The following is a 16,017-nucleotide window of genomic DNA, read 5'->3' on the forward strand; positions in this document are numbered from 1 at the left end:
AGGTCATTGATACTTTGAGTACGATAAGTCATAATTCAGCAGGTCATTGATACTTTGAGTACGATAAGTCATAATTCAGCAGGTCATTGATACTTTGAGTACGATAAGTCATAATTCAGCAGGTCATTGATACTTTGAGTACGATAAGTCATAATTCAGCTAGTCATTGATACTTTGAGTACAATAAGTCATAATTCAGCTAGTCATTGATACTTTGAGTACGATAAGTCATAATTCAGCAGGTCATTGATACTTTGAGTACGATAAGTCATAATTCAGCAGGTCATTGATACTTTGAGTACGATAAGTCATAATTCAGCTAGTCATTGATACTTTGAGTACAATAAGTCATAATTCAGCTAGTCATTGATACTTTGAGTACAATAAGTCATAATTCAGCTAGTCATTGATACTTTGAGTACAATAAGTCATAATTCAGCTAGTCATTGATACTTTGAGTACAATAAGTCATAATTCAGCTAGTCATTGATACTTTGAGTACAATAAGTCATAATTCAGCTAGTCATTGATACTTTGAGTACAATAAGTCATAATTCAGCTAGTCATTGATACTTTGAGTACAATAAGTCATAATTCAGCTAGTCATTGATACTTTGTGTACAATAAGTCATAATTCAGCTAGTCATTGATACTTTGTGTACAATAAGTCATAATTCAGCAGGTCATTGATACTTACGTGTATGATAAGTCATAATTCAGCTAGTCATTGATACTTCTGTGTACGATAAGTCATCTGAGAGTCATGGCAACAAGGTGAGAAGAAGGAATGATGACAGAGAAGGAAGGAGAGAAGGAATGATGACAGAGAAGGAAGGAGAGAAGGAATGATGACAGAGAAGGAAGGAGAGAAGGAATGATGACAGAGAAGGAAGGAGAGAAGGAATGATGACAGAGAAGGAAGGAGAGAAGTAATGATGACAGAGAAGGAAGGAGAGAAGGAATGATGACAGAGAAGGAAGGAGAGAAGGAATGATGACAGAGAAGGAAGGAGAGAAGGAATGATGACAGAGAAGGAAGGAGAGAAGGAAGAAGGATGCCAGATAGAAGAGGAGAGAAAGGCCCCAGAGTTGAGCGTGCGTCCCAAATGCCATCCTATATAATGCACTATCCTATGGGACCTGGTGAAAAGGTGTGCATTACAGCGGCTTGTGAAAGTATTCACCCCCCTTGGCATTTCTCCTATTTTGTTGCCTTACAACCTGGAATTAAAATGGATTTTTGGGGGGTTTGTATCATTTGATTTAAACAACATGCCTACCACTTTGAAGATGCAAAATAATAAGACAAAAAAAACAGTCTCAAATCTCTGGAAGATTTATTTAGCGCCATCCATCATTCCTTCAATTCTGACCAGTTTCCCAGTCCCTGCCGATGAAAAACATCCCCACAGCATGATGCTGCCACCACCATGCTTCACTGTGGGGATGGTGTTCTCGGGGTGATGAGAGGTGTTGGTTTTGCGCCAGACATAGTGTTTTCCTTGATGGCCAAAAAGCTCAATTTTAGTCTCATCTGACCAGAGGACCTTCTTCCATATGTTTGGGGAGTCTCCCACATACTTTTTGGCGAACACCAAACGTGTTTGCTTATTTTTTTCTTTAAGCAATGGCTTTTTTCTGGCCACTCTTCCGTAAAGCCCAGCTCTGTGGATCGTATGGCTTAAAGTGGTCCTATGGACAGATACTCCAATCTCCGCTGTGGAGCTTTGCAGCTCCGTCAGGGTTATCTTTGGTCTCTTTGTTGCCTCTCTGATTAATGCCCTCCCTGCCTGGTCCGTGAGTTTTGGTGGGCAGCCCTCTCTTGGCAGGTTTACTGTGGTGCCAAATTCTCTCCATTTTCTAATAATGGATGTAATGGTGCTCCATGGGATGTTCAAAGTTTCTGATATGTTTTTATAACCCTGATCTGTACTTCTTCACAACTTTGTCCCTGACCTGTTTGGAGAGCTCCTTGATCTTCATGGTGCTGCTTGCTTGGTGGTGCTTTCAGAACAGGTGTATATATACTGAGATCATGTGACAGATCATGTGACACTTAGATTGCACACAGGTGGACTTTATTTAACTAATTATGTGACTTCTGAAGGTAATTGGTTGTACCAGATCTTATTTAGGTGCTTCATAGCAAAGGGGGTGAATACATATGCACGCACCACTTTTCCGTTATTTATTTATTTGAAACAAATTATTTTTTTCATTTCACTTCACCAATTTGGACTATTTTGTGTATGTCCATTACATGAAATCCAAATAAAAATCAATTTAAAATTACAGGTTGTAATGCAACAAAATAGGAAAAACGCCAAGGGGGATGAATACTTTTGCAAGGCACTGTGTGTAGGGAATAGGGTTGGCATTTGGGACGCAGCCCTGTGTGTTAGTGTATGTTCCATATAGGTACCTGGGTCTCTCTGGAGAGGGGTACGGGCTGCGAGGGGGAGGGGTACGGGGTACAGCGGGCCGGGGGGCTACGGTGGCTGCAGGGATCAAGCCATAAGCTATGTGCTTCTAAAGAAACAACCACGTGAAACCTTGTTAGGGGGAAACGTTAATGACAATGAACGGTGAGTTTATGAGGTGTGAGGAGAGATATTGATGTTACATGGAAGTCGATGATTATGGAGTTGAGCAAGTAGACGGACCAAATGTTTCCAAATATGGTGAAGACACTCACACGGACCACAGTATCACTTCCAGTGTAACACTGGGATTACAAACATGACCTTGTGTCAATTATTACACACACACACAACATAAACTCACCTGAAAAAGGCACTTCTAAACCACTTAATTCTTGACAATTGCTTTTCTGTTTGTCATATAGTGTTTAATGTAGGGGAGAGTGGGGTAAGTGGAGCCATTTTTTTTTACATACAGAATCACTCTGTCAAGGGAAATATCATATTCTTTGTAAGAAAGATATCTACATGTATTTCAGGATGTTGTGTATTCTTGGAAATAATCATAATTCATGTAAACGTTACAGTTTTCAAAAAACACAGCTTGTTCAAAAACAGTGGTCTCTCGGCACAACTTACCCCGGGTATAACCCCAGGTATAACCCCAGGTATAACCCCGGGTATAACCCCAGGTATAACCCCAGGTATAACCCCGGGTATAACCCCGGGTATAACCCCAGGTATAACCCCGGGTATAACCCCGGGTATAACCCCGGGTATAACCCCAGGTATAACCCCGGGTATAACCCCGGGTATAACCCCGGGTATAACCCCGGGTATAACCCCAGGTATAACCCCGGGTATAACCCCGGGTATAACCCCAGGTATAACCCCGGGTATAACCCCAGGTATAACCCCGGGTATAACCCCGGGTATAACCCCGGGTATAACCCCGGGTATAACCCCAGGTATAACCCCAGGTATAACCCCAGGTATAACCCCGGGTATAACCCCGGGTATAACCCCAGGTATAACCCCAGGTATAACCCCAGGTATAACCCCAGGTATAACCCCAGGTATAACCCCGGGTATAACCCCGGGTATAACCCCAGGTATAACCCCCGGGTATAACCCCAGGTATAACCCCGGGTATAACCCCCGGGTATAACCCCAGGTATAACCCCGGGTATAACCCCAGGGTATAACCCCGGGTATAACCCCCAGGTATAACCCCGGGTATAACCCCAGGTATAACCCCAGGTATAACCCCAGGGTATAACCCCCGGGTATAACCCCGGGTATAACCCCAGGTATAACCCCCGGGTATAACCCCAGGTATAACCCCGGGTATAACCCCAGGTATAACCCCGGGTATAACCCCAGGTATAACCCCGGGTATAACCCCAGGTATAACCCCGGGTATAACCCCGGGTATAACCCCAGGTATAACCCCGGGTATAACCCCAGGTATAACCCCGGGTATAACCCCAGGTATAACCCCGGGTATAACCCCGGGTATAACCCCAGGTATAACCCCAGGTATAACCCCGGGTATAACCCCAGGGTATAACCCCGGGTATAACCCCAGGTATAACCCCGGGTATAACCCCGGGTATAACCCCAGGGTATAACCCCGGGTATAACCCCAGGTATAACCCCAGGTATAACCCCCGGGTATAACCCCAGGTATAACCCCAGGGTATAACCCCGGGTATAACCCCAGGGTATAACCCCGGGTATAACCCCAGGTATAACCCCGGGTATAACCCCCGGGTATAACCCCAGGTATAACCCCAGGTATAACCCCGGGTATAACCCCGGGTATAACCCCAGGTATAACCCCAGGTATAACCCCAGGGTATAACCCCAGGTATAACCCCAGGTATAACCCCAGGTATAACCCCAGGGTATAACCCCAGGGTATAACCCCAGGTATAACCCCGGGTATAACCCCGGGTATAACCCCAGGTATAACCCCGGGTATAACCCCGGGTATAACCCCCGGGTATAACCCCGGGTATAACCCCAGGTATAACCCCCAGGTATAACCCCAGGTATAACCCCAGGTATAACCCCCGGGTATAACCCCAGGTATAACCCCGGGTATAACCCCCGGGTATAACCCCAGGTATAACCCCAGGTATAACCCCAGGTATAACCCCAGGTATAACCCCGGGTATAACCCCAGGGTATAACCCCGGGTATAACCCCAGGTATAACCCCAGGTATAACCCCAGGTATAACCCCGGGTATAACCCCAGGTATAACCCCGGGTATAACCCCAGGTATAACCCCAGGTATAACCCCGGGTATAACCCCAGGTATAACCCCGGGTATAACCCCGGGTATAACCCCGGGTATAACCCCAGGTATAACCCCAGGTATAACCCCGGGTATAACCCCAGGTATAACCCCAGGTATAACCCCAGGTATAACCCCGGGTATAACCCCAGGTATAACCCCGGGTATAACCCCAGGTATAACCCCAGGTATAACCCCAGGTATAACCCCAGGTATAACCCCGGGTATAACCCCAGGTATAACCCCAGGTATAACCCCGGGTATAACCCCAGGTATAACCCCAGGTATAACCCGGGTATAACCCCAGGTATAACCCCAGGTATAACCCCAGGGTATAACCCCAGGTATAACCCCCAGGTATAACCCCCGGGTATAACCCCGGGTATAACCCCGGGTATAACCCCAGGTATAACCCCAGGTATAACCCCAGGTATAACCCCAGGTATAACCCCAGGTATAACCCCAGGTATAACCCCAGGTATAACCCCAGGTATAACCCCAGGTATAACCCCGGGTATAACCCCGGGTATAACCCCGGGTATAACCCCAGGTATAACCCCAGGTATAACCCCAGGGTATAACCCCAGGTATAACCCCAGGTATAACCCCAGGTATAACCCAGGTATAACCCCAGGTATAACCCCAGGTATAACCCCAGGTATAACCCCAGGTATAACCCCAGGTATAACCCCCGGGTATAACCCCAGGTATAACCCCAGGTATAACCCCCAGGTATAACCCCGGGTATAACCCCAGGTATAACCCCAGGTATAACCCCAGGTATAACCCCAGGTATAACCCCAGGGTATAACCCCCGGGTATAACCCCAGGTATAACCCCGGGTATAACCCCGGGTATAACCCCAGGTATAACCCCAGGTATAACCCCAGGTATAACCCCAGGTATAACCCCGGGTATAACCCCAGGTATAACCCCAGGTATAATCCCAGGTATAACCCCGGGTATAACCCCAGGTATAACCCCGGGTATAACCCCAGGGTATAACCCCGGGTATAACCCCAGGTATAACCCCGGGTATAACCCCAGGGTATAACCCCGGGTATAACCCCAGGTATAACCCCAGGGTATAACCCCAGGTATAACCCCAGGTATAACCCCGGGTATAACCCCAGGTATAACCCCGGGTATAACCCCGGGTATAACCCCAGGTATAACCCCAGGTATAACCCCGGGTATAACCCCAGGTATAACCCCGGGTATAACCCCAGGTATAACCCCAGGTATAACCCCGGGTATAACCCCAGGGTATAACCCCGGGTATAACCCCAGGTATAACCCCGGGTATAACCCCAGGTATAACCCCGGGTATAACCCCAGGTATAACCCCAGGTATAACCCCAGGTATAACCCCAGGTATAACCCCAGGTATAACCCCGGGTATAACCCCGGGTATAACCCCAGGTATAACCCCAGGTATAACCCCGGGTATAACCCCGGGTATAACCCCAGGTATAACCCCGGGTATAACCCCAGGTATAACCCCGGGTATAACCCCAGGGTATAACCCCAGGTATAACCCCAGGGTATAACCCCGGGTATAACCCCAGGTATAACCCCAGGTATAACCCCAGGTATAACCCCAGGGTATAACCCCAGGTATAACCCCAGGGTATAACCCCAGGTATAACCCCAGGTATAACCCCGGGTATAACCCCAGGTATAACCCCAGGTATAACCCCAGGTATAACCCCAGGTATAACCCCAGGTATAACCCCGGGTATAACCCCAGGTATAACCCCAGGTATAACCCCAGGTATAACCCCAGGGTATAACCCCAGGGTATAACCCCAGGTATAACCCCAGGTATAACCCCGGGTATAACCCCAGGTATAACCCCAGGTATAACCCCGGGTATAACCCCAGGTATAACCCCCGGGTATAACCCCAGGGTATAACCCCAGGTATAACCCCAGGGTATAACCCCAGGTATAACCCCAGGTATAACCCCGGGTATAACCCCAGGTATAACCCCAGGTATAACCCCAGGTATAACCCCGGGTATAACCCCAGGTATAACCCCAGGTATAACCCCAGGTATAACCCCAGGTATAACCCCAGGTATAACCCCAGGTATAACCCCGGGTATAACCCCAGGTATAACCCCAGGTATAACCCCAGGTATAACCCCGGGTATAACCCCAGGGTATAACCCCCCGGGTATAACCCCAGGTATAACCCCAGGGTATAACCCCAGGGTATAACCCCAGGTATAACCCCAGGTATAACCCCGGGTATAACCCCAGGTATAACCCCAGGTATAACCCCAGGTATAACCCCAGGGTATAACCCCGGGTATAACCCCAGGTATAACCCCAGGTATAACCCCAGGTATAACCCCCAGGTATAACCCCGGGTATAACCCCAGGGTATAACCCCAGGTATAACCCCGGGTATAACCCCAGGTATAACCCCAGGTATAACCCCGGGTATAACCCCGGGTATAACCCCAGGTATAACCCCAGGGTATAACCCCAGGTATAACCCCAGGTATAACCCCAGGTATAACCCCAGGGTATAACCCCGGGTATAACCCCAGGTATAACCCCCGGGTATAACCCCGGGTATAACCCCAGGTATAACCCCAGGTATAACCCCGGGTATAACCCCAGGTATAACCCCGGTATAACCCCAGGTATAACCCCCAGGTATAACCCCAGGTATAACCCCAGGTATAACCCCAGGTATAACCCCGGGTATAACCCCAGGTATAACCCCGGGTATAACCCCGGGTATAACCCCAGGTATAACCCCAGGTATAACCCCAGGTATAACCCCAGGTATAACCCCGGGTATAACCCCAGGTATAACCCCGGGTATAACCCCGGGTATAACCCCGGGTATAACCCCAGGTATAACCCCAGGGTATAACCCCAGGTATAACCCCAGGTATAACCCCGGGTATAACCCCAGGTATAACCCCAGGTATAACCCCGGGTATAACCCCGGGTATAACCCCAGGTATAACCCCAGGTATAACCCCAGGTATAACCCCAGGTATAACCCCAGGTATAACCCCAGGTATAACCCCAGGTATAACCCCGGGTATAACCCCAGGTATAACCCCAGGTATAACCCCGGGTATAACCCCAGGTATAACCCCAGGTATAACCCCGGGTATAACCCCAGGTATAACCCCAGGTATAACCCCAGGTATAACCCCAGGTATAACCCCAGGTATAACCCCCGGGTATAACCCCAGGGTATAACCCCAGGTATAACCCCAGGTATAACCCCAGGTATAACCCCAGGTATAACCCCGGGTATAACCCCAGGTATAACCCCAGGTATAACCCCAGGTATAACCCCAGGTATAACCCCGGGTATAACCCCAGGTATAACCCCAGGTATAACCCCAGGTATAACCCCAGGTATAACCCCAGGTATAACCCCAGGTATAACCCCAGGTATAACCCCAGGTATAACCCCGGGTATAACCCCGGGTATAACCCCAGGTATAACCCCAGGTATAACCCCAGGTATAACCCCAGGTATAACCCCGGGTATAACCCCGGGTATAACCCCAGGTATAACCCCAGGTATAACCCCAGGTATAACCCCGGGTATAACCCCGGGTATAACCCCCAGGTATAACCCCAGGTATAACCCCAGGGTATAACCCCAGGGTATAACCCCAGGTATAACCCCGGGTATAACCCCAGGTATAACCCCAGGTATAACCCCAGGTATAACCCCGGGTATAACCCCGGGTATAACCCCAGGTATAACCCCAGGTATAACCCCGGGTATAACCCCAGGTATAACCCCAGGTATAACCCCAGGTATAACCCCAGGTATAACCCCAGGGTATAACCCCAGGTATAACCCCAGGTATAACCCCAGGTATAACCCCGGGTATAACCCCGGGTATAACCCCAGGTATAACCCCGGGTATAACCCCAGGTATAACCCCAGGTATAACCCCGGGTATAACCCCAGGTATAACCCCAGGTATAACCCCGGGTATAACCCCAGGTATAACCCCAGGTATAACCCCGGGTATAACCCCAGGTATAACCCCAGGTATAACCCCAGGTATAACCCCGGGTATAACCCCAGGTATAACCCCAGGTATAACCCCAGGGTATAACCCCAGGGTATAACCCCAGGTATAACCCCCGGGTATAACCCCAGGTATAACCCCAGGTATAACCCCAGGTATAACCCCAGGGTATAACCCCAGGTATAACCCCAGGGTATAACCCCAGGTATAACCCCCAGGTATAACCCCAGGTATAACCCCAGGTATAACCCCAGGTATAACCCCAGGTATAACCCCAGGTATAACCCCAGGTATAACCCCGGGTATAACCCCAGGTATAACCCCAGGTATAACCCCAGGTATAACCCCAGGTATAACCCCGGGTATAACCCCAGGTATAACCCCGGGTATAACCCCGGGTATAACCCCAGGTATAACCCCAGGGTATAACCCCAGGTATAACCCCAGGTATAACCCCAGGTATAACCCCGGGTATAACCCCAGGTATAACCCCAGGTATAACCCCAGGGTATAACCCCAGGTATAACCCCGGGTATAACCCCAGGTATAACCCCAGGTATAACCCCGGGTATAACCCCCGGGTATAACCCCAGGTATAACCCCAGGTATAACCCCGGGTATAACCCCAGGTATAACCCCAGGTATAACCCCAGGGTATAACCCCCGGGTATAACCCCAGGTATAACCCCCAGGTATAACCCCGGGTATAACCCCGGGTATAACCCCCGGGTATAACCCCAGGTATAACCCCGGGTATAACCCCAGGTATAACCCCAGGGTATAACCCCAGGTATAACCCCCGGGTATAACCCCAGGTATAACCCCAGGTATAACCCCAGGTATAACCCCCGGGTATAACCCCAGGTATAACCCCGGGTATAACCCCAGGTATAACCCCAGGGTATAACCCCCAGGTATAACCCCAGGGTATAACCCCAGGTATAACCCCAGGTATAACCCCGGGTATAACCCCCGGGTATAACCCCCGGTATAACCCCGGGTATAACCCCAGGTATAACCCCAGGGTATAACCCCGGGTATAACCCCGGGGTATAACCCCCGGGTATAACCCCGGGTATAACCCCAGGTATAACCCCGGGTATAACCCCAGGTATAACCCCGGGTATAACCCCGGGTATAACCCCAGGTATAACCCCGGGTATAACCCCCGGGTATAACCCCCGGGTATAACCCCAGGTATAACCCCAGGTATAACCCCGGGTATAACCCCAGGGTATAACCCCAGGTATAACCCCGGGTATAACCCCAGGTATAACCCCGGGTATAACCCCGGGTATAACCCCAGGTATAACCCCGGGTATAACCCCAGGTATAACCCCAGGTATAACCCCGGGTATAACCCCGGGTATAACCCCAGGTATAACCCCGGGTATAACCCCAGGGTATAACCCCAGGTATAACCCCAGGTATAACCCCGGGTATAACCCCGGGTATAACCCCGGGTATGGGGTGAGTTGAGCAACGGGACAGGGTAAGTTCAGCCGAATACACATTACTATTACTGAACTGAATGAAATATTACCACTACCTTTTTAAAACCTTTATTTCCCAAACACAATCATAATCGCTTTTTTGTCTTTTAATTGTTTTAAGCATCTTTTAACACAGGCTTAACACCTAACAAACACTTTGTACTTTTTTTTTTTGAACAGTGTTAACAGGCCCTGTGGTTACCTCATATCCCAGTAATATTGCCTTTTTATTTATTTATTTGTATTTTACCTTTATTGAACTAGGCAAGTCAGTTAAGAACAAATTCTTATTTACAATGGACGGCCTACACCGGCCAAACCCGGACGACGCTGGGCCAATTGTGCGCCGCCCTATGGGACTCCCAATCACGTCCGGTTGTGATACAGCCTGGAATCGAACCAGGGGGTCTGTAGTGACGCCTCAAGCACTGAGATGCAGTGCCTTAGACCGCTGCGCCACTCGGGAGCCCACATAGGTATTTCTCTTGTCCAGGTGGGAGAGGGCAGTGTGGAATGCAATCGAGATTGCATCGTCTGTAGGGGTGGTATGCAAATTTTTTCCCATTACACCTGGGAATAAAACACCTTTATGCTCAACCAGACTTTGAATCAACCATTGGTTCAACTTACCCAAAGGCAAATATTTTGACTATGTTAGCCCACACAGCTACAAGGATGCACCTTCACAGGGCGCGTTCTCAGAGCATGCGCAGGCCAGCTAGCAGGCATCTCCACAGGGTGCGTTCTCAGAGCATGCGCAGGCCAGCTAGCAGGCATCTTCACAGGGCGCGTTCTCAGAGCATGCGCAGGCCAGCTAGCAGGCATCTCCACAGGGTGCGTTCTCAGAGCATGCGCAGGCCAGCTAGCAGGCATCTTCACAGGGTGCGTTCTCAGAGCATGCGCAGGCCAGCTAGCAGGCACCTTCACAGGGTGCGTTCTCAGAGCATGCGCAGGCCAGCTAGCAGGCATCTTCACAGGGTGCGTTCTCAGAGCATGCGCAGGCCAGCTAGCAGGCATCTTCACAGGGCGTGTTCTCAGAGCATGCGCAGGCCAGCTAGCAGGCATCTTCACAGGGCGCGTTCTCAGAGCATGTGCAGGCCAGCTAGCAGGCACCTTCACAGGGCGCGTTCTCAGAGCATGCGCAGGCCAGCTAGCAGGCACCTTCACAGGGCGCGTTCTCAGAACATGCGCAGGCCAGCTAGCAGGCACCTTCACAGGGCGCGTTCTCAGAGCATGCGCAGGCCAGCTAGCAGGCATCTTCACAGGGCGCGTTCTCAGAGCATGCGCAGGCCAGCTAGCAGGCATCTTCACAGGGCGCGTTCTCAGAGCATGCGCAGGCCAGCTAGCAGGCATCTTCACAGGGTGCGTTCTCAGAGCATGCGCAGGCCAGCTAGCAGGCATCTTCACAGGGTGCGTTCTCAGAGCATGCGCAGGCCAGCTAGCAGGCATCTTCACAGGGCGCGTTCTCAGAGCATGCGCAGGCCAGCTAGCAGGCATCTTCACAGGGCGCGTTCTCAGAGCATGCGCAGGCCAGCTAGCAGGCATCTTCACAGGGCGCGTTCTCAGAGCATGCGCAGGCCAGCTAGCAGGCATCTTCACAGGGCGCGTTCTCAGAGCATGCGCAGGCCAGCTAGCAGGCATCTTCACAGGGTGCGTTCTCAGAGCATGCGCAGGCCAGCTAGCAGGCATCTTCCCTGTCATTTTCAACCTCTCCTTGTCCCAGTCTGTAAACCCCACGTCTCAAGCTGACCACGTCTCAAGCTGACCACCATCCTTCCTGTCCCTAAGAACTCTAAGTCTTCCTGACAGAACGCCTACCGCCCCGCAGCGCTCACATCTGACATCATGAAGGGCTTTGAAAGGCTGGTTTATGGCACACAACACCTCCATCATCCCAGACACCTTAGACTCACTCCAATTTGCATAGCACCCCTACAGACGATGCAATCTCTATTGCACTCCACACTGCCCTCTCCGACCTGGACAAGAGGAATACCTATGTGAGAATGCTGCTCATCGACTACAGCTCAGCGTTCAACACCATAGTGCCCTCCAAGTTAGGGACCCTGGGACTGAACACTTCCCTCTGCAACTGGATCCTGGACATCCTGACGGGGCGCCCCCAGGTGGTGAGAGTAGGCAACAACACCTCGGCCACGCTGACCCTCAACACGGGGGCCCCTCAGGGGTGTGCTTAGCCCCCACCTGTACTCCCTGTTCACCCACCCTCGCATGCACGACTCCAACTCCATCATTAAGTTTGCTGACGACATGACTGTGGTAGGCCTAATCACCAACGTCGATGAGACAGCCTACAGGGAGGTCAGAGAACTGGCAGTGTGGCGCCAGGACAACAACCTCTCCCTCAACGATGAGACAGCCTATAGGGAGGAGGTCAGAGACCTGGCAGTGTGGTGCCAGGACAACAACCTCTCCCTCAACGATGAGACAGCCTACAGGGAGGAGGTCAGAGACCTGGCAGTGTGTTGCCAGGACAACAACCTCTCCCTCAACGATGAGACAGCCCATAGGGAGGAGGTCAGAGACCTGGCAGTGTGTTGCCAGGACAACAACCTCTCCCTCAACGATGAGACAGCCCATAGGGAGGAGGTCAGAGACCTGGCAGTGTGTTGCCAGGACAACAACCTCTCCCTCAACGATGAGACAGCCTATAGGGAGGAGGTCAGAGAACTGGCAGTGTGTTGCCAGGACAACAACCTCTCCCTCAACGATGAGACAGCCTATAGGGAGGAGGTCAGAGACCTGGCAGTGTGTTGCCAGGACAACAACCTCTCCCTCAACGTCAGCAAGACCAAAGGAGCTGATGGTGGACTATCAGGAAACAGGGGGGAGCACACCCCCATCCACATGGTGGACTATCAGGAAACAGGGGGGAGCACACCCCCATCCACATCAACAGGACCACAGTGGAGAGGGTCAAGAGCTCCAAGTTCCTCGGTGTCCACATGGACCCTCTCACACCAGGACAGCCGTGAAGAAGACACGACAACGCCTCTTCTCCCTCAGGAGGCTGAAACGATTTGGCATGGCCCCTCAGATCCTCGGGATCTTTTACAACTGCATGATTGACAGCATTCTGACTGGTTGCGTCCCCGTCTGGTATGGCAACTGCACCGCCCGAGACCGGAAGGCCCTACAGAGGGTGTTGTGGACGGCCCAGAGCTCCCGGCCATCCAGGACGTACACGCCAGGCGGGCCCTACAGAGGGTGTTGTGGACGGCCCAGAGCTCCCGGCCATCCAGGACGTACACGCCAGGCGGGCCCTACAGAGGGTGTTGTGGACGGCCCAGAGCTCCCGGCCATCCAGGACGTACACGCCAGGCAGGCCCTACAGAGGGTGTTGTGGACGGCCCAGAGCTCCCGGCCATCCAGGACGTACACGCCAGGCGGGCCCTACAGAGGGTGTTGTGGACGGCCCAGAGCTCCCGGCCATCCAGGACGTACACGCCAGGCGGGCCCTACAGAGGGTGTTGTGGATGGCCCAGAGCTCCCGGCCATCCAGGACGTACACGCCAGGCGGGCCCTACAGAGGGTGTTGTGGATGGCACAGAGCTCCCGGCCATCCAGGACGTACACGCCAGGCAGTGTCTGAGAAAGGCCTGAACAATAGCCAAAGACTCCAGCCACCTGAGACATGGACTTTTCCCCAATGCTCCCGTCCGGTAGGTGGTACTGGTGCATCAAGGCTCAGATAAACAGACTCCTAAACAGCTTCTATCCCCTGGATATAAGACTGTTAAATGGCTAACGACTAACAAACAGACTCCTAAACAGCTTCTATCCCCTGGATATAAGACTGTTAAATGGCTAACGACTAACAAACAGACTCCTACGCAGCTTCTATCCCCTGGATATAAGACTGTTAAATGGCTAACGACTAACAAACAGACTCCTAAACAGCTTCTATCCCCTGGATATAAGACTGTTAAATGGCTAACGACTAACAAACAGACTGCTAAACAGCTTCTATCCCCTGGATATAAGACTGTTAAATGGCTAACGACTAACAAACAGACTCCTAAACAGCTTCTATCCCCTGGATATAAGACTGTTAAATGGCTAACGACTAACAAACAGACTGCTAAACAGCTTCTATCCCCTGGATATAAGACTGTTAAATGGCTAACGACTAACAAACAGACTGCTAAACAGCTTCTATCCCCTGGATATAAGACTGTTAAATGGCTAACGACTAACAAACAGACTGCTAAACAGCTTCTATCCCCTGGCCATAAGACTGTTAAATGGCTAACGACTACTGCTCTCCCTCTCCCACAGACGATCCACACTGACCCATCCACAGGTCTGTACCCACTCAGACACAACCTACACTGCTGCTGAAATGATTATTGATTAGATGTATTACTCCATTACACTGCTGTCCAATGATTATTGATTACCATTAGTATCTATCTATCCTGCTACTGGTCAGTATTACTCCTGTTTACATGTATATATATTAGTATTTATCCTGCTACTGGTCAGCATTACTCCTGTTTACATGTATATATTAGTATTTATCCTGCTACTGGTCAGTATTACTCCTGTTTACATGTATATATTAGTATTTATCCTGCTACTGGTCAGCATTACTCCTGTTCACATTGTGATGTCACGAGAGGCTGTGTCCTGGAGGGACGTTACATCCCCCTGAGGTGGCTGCAAACCCAGACAGCTATGGCTCCATCTGCTGGTATGGTCGGGAACTCCACCCCTCTATGGCCAATCTTCCCACGCAGCTGAAACAAATGAGGAGCTGATGAGCTGAAGGTTTGGGAAGGGAAGAGACACAGTCTCCAAGCTGGGCTCTCTGGAGGACAAGAGTGCTGCACGTCCACTTCCATGAGGAATATAAGGATTTGGAGATACTTACCTTTGGGGAAATACTCACCTTTGGATATATGCACCTGTGGAAATACGTGTGGGACATTTGGAAGGACGTTTTGCTGGGTTGGCCACTAGCTGCAACGTGGAAGACAGTAAGACTGGGGAAAAGTTATTTGAGCGAGGGAGAGTTATGATTTTGGATGTGGAAGAGACATCCCTGAACTGTTAACCCTTAAGAGCCACCAGAGAACAGTATTGTGTTATACTTTCGTTAGTTTCCCAAGACCTTTAATAAAATCCTTGTTTTGGTTGAACCTGGTCTCCTTGCACTACTTGAGCAATCCCGCTGAAAGCTGTGTAGCCTCTCGTGACGTCACAGATGGTGGAGAATACAGGCACGCTCAAGCGTTAATAGTGCATGTCAGAGGAGGATACCGAAGGTTTGATCACCCAGTTTTCCAAGTTGGCCGTAGGCTCCCCGCCGACTGAAATGGAGGACATATTGAAAGCCCTTGTTGCTGGCCAGCAAGCCCAGATGCAAGCAAACGTGGCTCTCTTGGAGGAGCAAAAGAAAGCCAACCTTCTGAAGGCAGAGGAATTGCAGTTGCAGAGACAGAGGGTGGTCCAAAATACCCGCCCAATAAAGGCAAGTGACTTTATATCTAAGATGGGAGCTACCGATGACATTGAGGCATACCTGCATGCATTTGAGGCCACGGCCACTAGGGAAGCCTGGCCCAAGCAACAGTGGGTTGGTCTGTTAGCCCCCTTTCTAACCGGGGAATCGCTGAATGCTGTCCGGGACCTGGGCCCTGACCAGGTTACTGACTATGATGCCCTGAAGTCTGAGATCCTCAGCAGATATGGACTCACAAAGTTTGGTATGGCCCAGCGCTTTCACAGTTGGACCTTCCAACCAGACCAACCTCCTCGGG

At 50.6% G+C, this 16,017-nt stretch overlaps 1 protein-coding gene across 2 annotated transcripts in view; it reads right to left on the reverse strand.

Moving 5' to 3' along the window:
- The window catches only part of cep89 (centrosomal protein 89), a 266,004-nt gene that overhangs the window by 243,497 nt on the left and 6,490 nt on the right, over positions 1 to 16,017 (reverse strand). For both annotated transcript variants that reach the window (XM_045216077.1, XM_045216076.1), the window contains exon 2: positions 2,422 to 2,528. In XM_045216077.1, the coding sequence (XP_045072012.1) occupies positions 2,422 to 2,528 (107 nt within the window). The remainder of the gene's footprint in view (positions 1 to 2,421; positions 2,529 to 16,017) is intronic.

Source organism: Coregonus clupeaformis, unplaced genomic scaffold, assembly GCF_020615455.1.
Source record: "Coregonus clupeaformis isolate EN_2021a unplaced genomic scaffold, ASM2061545v1 scaf0599, whole genome shotgun sequence".
NCBI lineage: Eukaryota > Metazoa > Chordata > Actinopteri > Salmoniformes > Salmonidae > Coregonus > Coregonus clupeaformis.